At 40.5% G+C, this 6,445-nt stretch overlaps 1 protein-coding gene across 1 annotated transcript in view; it reads left to right on the plus strand.

Annotated features, from left to right (window-relative positions):
• Window positions 1–1,238, plus strand: part of LOC125846091 (disease resistance protein RPV1-like) — a 7,822-nt gene extending 6,584 nt beyond the window's left edge. Inside the window, exons 2-4 of the mRNA XM_049525542.1 lie at window positions 314–511; window positions 984–1,129; window positions 1,233–1,238. Of these exons, the coding sequence (XP_049381499.1) occupies window positions 314–511; window positions 984–1,129; window positions 1,233–1,238 (350 nt within the window). The remainder of the gene's footprint in view (window positions 1–313; window positions 512–983; window positions 1,130–1,232) is intronic.
• The last annotated feature ends 5,207 nt before the right edge of the window (window positions 1,239–6,445 follow it).

Raw genomic sequence — 6,445 nt, forward strand, 5'->3', positions numbered from 1 at the left:
TTCCAGGTGTTGGATATCAGCACCAGTTACAACTTGCTTCTGGGAAGACCGTTTATTCATATGACTGAGGCTGTGTCTTCTACCCTTCACCAACTAATGAAGTTTGTTTGGAAGGACAAAGAATTGGTCATTTATGGTGAAGGCAGTCATTCCAACGGGTATGCACCGATTGTTGATGATGTCTCTCGAGGTTGTGATTTCTACACGGTGGAGCTGGTAAATGCCACCGGTGATGACTTGGCTCCACAACCTGCTATGCCTGCCGTGTACAAGATGATTGCTACTATTATGCTCCAGAATGGTTTCGAACCAGGTTTTGGATTGGGGAAGCATTTCCAAGGAATCGTCGAGCCTATCCAAATTCCCACCAAAGGAGCAAAGTTTGGTTTGGGATATGTCCCAACAGATGATGAAGCAGAAATGAAGAACAAGAATGTTGTTCAAGCATTGGCCAGGCCAATTCCTCATCTGTACCAGTCATTCCCGGTACGAGGATATGTCAATGATGATGGTCTCGGGGAAGGAATCTGTGGCCTTTTTGAGGAGATTGATGCGGTCATTGAGGAAGAGGCTGGGAAATCAGGCATCCGTGATGCAGAACTTGATGAACAATTGCAGAACTGGACCTCCACACCACTCCTGATTTCCCGCTCTTCTGGGTAGAAAAGACATGTGCCTTTGTTTGTTTTAAAATTGGTGGTTGTCCGGAAGAGGCCCGAGACCCACCCTTTATGCAATTGTTATTTGTTTGAAGTTTTAAATTCCCTTGTGATGTTTCAAAAGGCAAAATGGCCCTCGGCCATGGCCAAAGTTTGTGCTTTTCTTTCAATTTAAATGAAATGCCTCTTTTATCAAATTTGTTTATTTACTTATCTGTTTATATTTTACTTTCCTAACTTTGTTTGTTTATGATTTTAGTAGTACTAATTTAAAACCTGCCAATGTCATGTCATGTCATGAACCGAGTGAACAAAATGAGGCAGGTGATGATGAGTGTGAGGAATATGAACAAGAAAATGAGGTTCCCGAACATGTTGCTGAAGAGTTTCAACAATTCGAAAATCAACATAAGCCAAATTTGGAAGAAACCAAAACTGTGAATCTTGGAGATGAGGAATGTGTTAAAGAAGTAAGAATCAGTGTCCATTTGACAGAAGTTCAAAGAAGAGACCTGGTTCGCTTGCTTAGGGAGTACATTGATGTATTTGTCTGGTCTTATAAAGACATGCCAGGGCTGAGCACAAATATGGTGTCCCATAAGTTGCCGATCAATCCAGATTTCAGTCCAATAAAACAAAAGACTCGGAAGTTCAAGCCTGAGTTGAGTTTGAAGATCAAAGAGGAGATTACAAAGCAGATCGAGTCCCAAGTAGTGGAAGTGACGCAGTATCCAACTTGGTTAGCTAATGTTGTTCCGGTTGCCAAGAAAGACGGAAAAATAAGAATTTGTGTCGATTATAGAGATCTCAACAAAGCAAGCCCGAAGGATAATTTTCCGTTGCCAAACATTCACATTCTCATTAATAATTGTGCTAAGCATGAGATGCAATCGTTTGTAGATTGTTATGCGGGTTATCACCAGATCCTAATGGATGAAGAAGATGCAGAAAAGACAGCTTTCATTACGCCTTGGGGTGTATATCATTATCGGGTGATGCCTTTTGGTCTCAAGAATGCCGGTGCTACTTATATGAGGGCCATGACAACTATCTTTCACGATATGATTCACAACGAGATAGAAGTGTATGTAGATGATGTCATAATCAAGTCCCGCGAGAGTTCGGATCACTTGACTCACTTGAGGAAATTTTTTGATCGTTTACGCCGATACAATTTGAAGTTAAATCCCGCCAAGTGTGCTTTTGGAGTGCCAGCTGGCAAATTATTGGGATTTATAGTCAGCAGGAGGGGCATTGAGATTGACCCTTCCAAGATCAAAGCGATCCAGGAATTACCTCCTCCGAAGACCAAGAAAGAGGTGATGAGTTTTTTAGGAAGGTTGAACTACATCAGTCGGTTTATAGCTCAATCCACCGTGGTGTGTGAACCCATCTTTAAGTTATTGAAAAAAGATGCCTCGACCAAGTGGACCGAAGAATGTCAAACTGTTTTTGATACCATCAAGAACTATTTGTCCAATCCGCCGGTGTTGGTCCCTCCGCGAGAAGGGAGTCCGTTATTATTGTATTTATCTGTCTCAGATAATGCATTGGGATGTGTGCTTGGTCAACATGACGAAACTTGGAAGAAAGAGCGAGCCATTTATTACTGGAGCAAAAAGTTCACTCCATATGAGGCTCGTTACACTCTTTTGGAGAGAACATGTTGTGCCTTGACTTGGATTGCTCAGAAATTAAGACATTACTTGTCTTCTTATACCACATACCTTATTTCCAGAATGGACTCGTTGAAGTATATTTTCCAGAAAGCAATGCCGACTGGGAAGTTGGCTAAATGGCAACTGCTTTTGAGTGAATTTGACATCGTGTACGTGACTCAGAAGGCGATGAAGGCACAAGCCTTAGCCGATCATCTTGCAGAGAATCCAGTTGATGAGGAGTATGAACCGCTCAAGACTTATTTTCCTGACGAGGAAGTTTCATTCGTGGGCGAAGATATTTCTGAAGCGTACCCTGGTTGGAGAGTGTTCTTTGATGGAGCGGCGAATCATCAAGGGAAATGAATCGGAGCGGTCCTAGTGTCAGAAACCGGTCAGCACTATCCTATGGCGGCTAAACTCCGATTTGAATGCACGAACAACATGGCTGAGTATGAAGCTTGCATCATCGGTCTGAAGATGGCAATTGATATGAATGTTCACGAGTTGCTGGTTATTGGAGACTCAGACTTACTGATTCATCAGGTTCAAAGAGAATGGGCGGTGAAAAATCCAAAGATCACACCGTATGTGCAGTGTATACGAAAGTTGTGCAAGAGATTTCGCAAGATTGAGTTCAGGCATACTCCCAGGACGCAGAATGAGTTGGCCGATGCTCTTGCCACCATCGCGTCAATGATTAAGCATCCAGATACAAGTTATATTGATCCAGTGGATATAGAAGTAAAAGAGCAGCCTGTTCATTATTCACATGTTGAAGCGGAACCAGATGGTTTGCCTTGGTATTTTGACATCAAGAAGTATTTAGAGGACGGGACTTATCCTGAGAATGCAACGTTCAACCAGAAAAAGTCCATACGCCGCATGACCCTCAATTTCTTTGCAAGTGGGGAAATCCTTTATAGGAGAACTCCAGATTTAGGTCTTCTCAGATGCGTGGATGCTAGTGAAGCTGCAAAGCTCCTTGAACAGATACATGCCGGAGTTTGTGGTACTCACATGAATGGACTCACTTTGTCGAGAAAGGTCCTTCGAGCCGGCTATTTTTGGATGACTATGGAGCATGATTGTTGCAAGTTTGTGCAGAAATGTCATAAATGTCAAGTGCATGGTGATTTGATTCGGGTGCCACCTCACGAACTCAACGCCATGAGTTCACCTTGGCCTTTTGTAGCTTGGGGCATGGATGTCATTGGTCCGATAGAGCCAGCCGCCTCTAATGGACACAGATTCATTTTGGTCGCCATTGACTACTTCACCAAGTGGGTGGAAGCAACTTCGTATAAGTCGGTGACCAAGAAAGTTGTAGCTGATTTTGTTCGCAACAATTTGATATGTAGGTTCGGAGTGCCAGAATCCATCATTACTAATAATGGAGCTAATATCAACAGTCACTTGATGAGAGAGATATGTGAACAATTCAAGATTACTCACCGAAACTCAACCGCCTATCGTCCCCAAATGAATGGAGCCGTAGAAGCCGCCAACAAGAACATAAAGAAGATTTTGAGGAAAATGATTGATAATCGCAGAGGTTGGCACGAGATGTTGTCATATGCTTTGTTGGGTTACCGAACAACTGTCAAAACATCAGTTGGAGCTACTCCATATTTGCTAGTATATGGAACAGAAGCAGTTATACCTGCAGAAGTTGAAATACCTTCGTTGAGAATCATCCAAGAAGCTGAATTGGGTGATGTTGAATGGGTTCGCAAGCGGATTGATCAGTTAACACTGATTGACGAGAAAAGAATGGTTGCCGTTTGTCATGGTCAACTGTATCGACAGAGAATGATTCGTGCTTTTCACAAGAAAGTAAGAGCCAGGATATTTGAAGTTGGTCAGTTAGTTCTTAAGCGCATTTTCCCTCACCAGGATGAATATAAAGGGAAATTTGCACCAAATTGGCAAGGACCCTACATGGTTCGCAAAGTGTTATCTGGAGGTGCCTTAGTCCTGTCGGAGATGGATGGCACCGAATGGCCGAAACCGATCAACTCAGATGCTGTCAAAAGATATTATGTGTGAAGTTTCAGTTTGTATTTTCTGTCATTTCTTTGTAATCGTTCCATTTGCTTGTAATTGCTTTGTTTAGAATCCATTCCTTTGTAATGAACTACGTCTGACCTGAATTCTCAAAAATGAGATACGTAGGCGGCCTATGTCGGCCTCGGTCACTCCTTTATCCCTTTTATATTTCTTTGTAAATGAACTATGTCTGACCTGAATTCTCAAGAATGAGATACGTAGGCGGCCTATGTCGGCCTCGGTCACCCCTTTATCCCTTTTATATTTCTTTGTATTTGAACTACGTTCGATTTGAATTCTCAAGAATGAGATACGTAGGCGGCCTATGTCGGCCTCGGTCGCTTTCTTTGTCATTTTTCTTATTTTGTTAATATCTGAAGGGGAACTACGTTTGACCTGATTCCTGCCTCAACGGGATATGTAGGCGCCACAAGGGCTCGGTCATATCTCCCGTGAAATTTCTATTTTTCCTTTACAATAGAAACTGGGACAGAATTTTTGAGAGGGACTCAAAAATTCTCAAGAAGAGGATCTCTCCAACAAAGTCAAGACTGAAGTTACTTTGAGATTCGCAACTGGGACAGAAATTTTGAGGGGATCTAAAAAATTCCGTGATTTGATCACCAATGATTAAAGATACACCAAGACAGTTAACTGGGACAGAAATTTTTGAGAATGACCTCAAAAATTTCAACTGAGTTTATCGGCAGTTTAGAACAACTTTGAATACTTCCCAATGAGTAATCAGATAAATCTCGAGATATTACTCCAAAGGTGTTCATTAACTTTGACGTGACATGACACTTGACAGTGACATTTTCCAAATGCTACTTTTTGAAAATCTATTTTTTCTTAAAACTTTTCCTGCATGTTTCAATTATTTTTACATAAAAACGTTTTGTCTTATCTATTAAGAAGCGGGAGATCGGAGAAATCAACCGGAGTTAGCAAGACAAGGAGCAGACAACTGAAGAGATCAATACAGATCAGTTCATTTTGTAAAAAAACTAACAATTTTTCTGTGGATGCAGGTCTATAGGTTTGCCTCAAGATCGGCATATTCTTCCATTCAATGAATATGGAGAAGTCAAAAGGGCGAAGAGCTCCCCAAATTGACAACTTTTCTGTGGATGCAGGAAATATTTCATGCTTCTTATATTAAGAATTGGGAATATGAGTAGCATTAATNNAAGTTACTTTGAGATTCGCAACTGGGACAGAAATTTTGAGGGGATCTAAAAAATTTCGTGATTTGATCACCAATGATTAAAGATACACGAAGACAGTTAACTGGGACAGAAATTTTTGAGAATGACCTCAAAAATTTCAACTGAGTTTATCGGCAGTTTAGTACAACTTTGAATACTTCCCAATGAGTAATCAGATAGATCTCGAGATATCACTCCAAAGGTGTTCATTAAGTTTGACGTGACATGACACTTGACAGTAACATTTTCCAAATGCAACTTTTTGAAAATCTATTTTTTCCTAAAACTTTTCCTGCATGTTTCAATTATTTTTACATAAAAATGTTTTGTCTTATCTATTAAGAAGCGGGAGATCGGAGAAATCAACCGGAGATAGCAAGACAAGGAGCAGACAACTGAAGAGATCAATACAAATCAGTTCATTTTGTAAAAAAACTAACAATTTTTCTGTGGATGCAGGTCTATAGGTTTGCCTCAAGATCGGCATATTCTTCCATTCAATGAATATGGAAATTCAAAAGGGCGAAGAGCTCCCCGAATTGACAACTTTTCTGTGGATGCAGGAAATATTTCATGCTTCTTATATTAAGAATTGGGAATATGAGTAGCATTAATTTATTCAAATTTTCAGCAAGACAAGGTTCATAACGAACATGCAATTATGTTCGGAGATGGGACAAATGAAAACCTTGAAGAGAGAAATATTATTATTTTCCAGCAACTAAAGATACCTGGAAGATATTTATCTGCATTATATTATCAGATATGATAATATTCTTACCCTGAAGGTTATTTATATTGTATTGTCGAATGAGACGATACCACTACCCGGAGAGTCATTTATATCGTATTGTCAAATGAGATGATACCA

Source organism: Solanum stenotomum, chromosome 11 (assembly GCF_019186545.1).
Source record: "Solanum stenotomum isolate F172 chromosome 11, ASM1918654v1, whole genome shotgun sequence".
Classification (NCBI taxonomy): domain Eukaryota; kingdom Viridiplantae; phylum Streptophyta; class Magnoliopsida; order Solanales; family Solanaceae; genus Solanum; species Solanum stenotomum.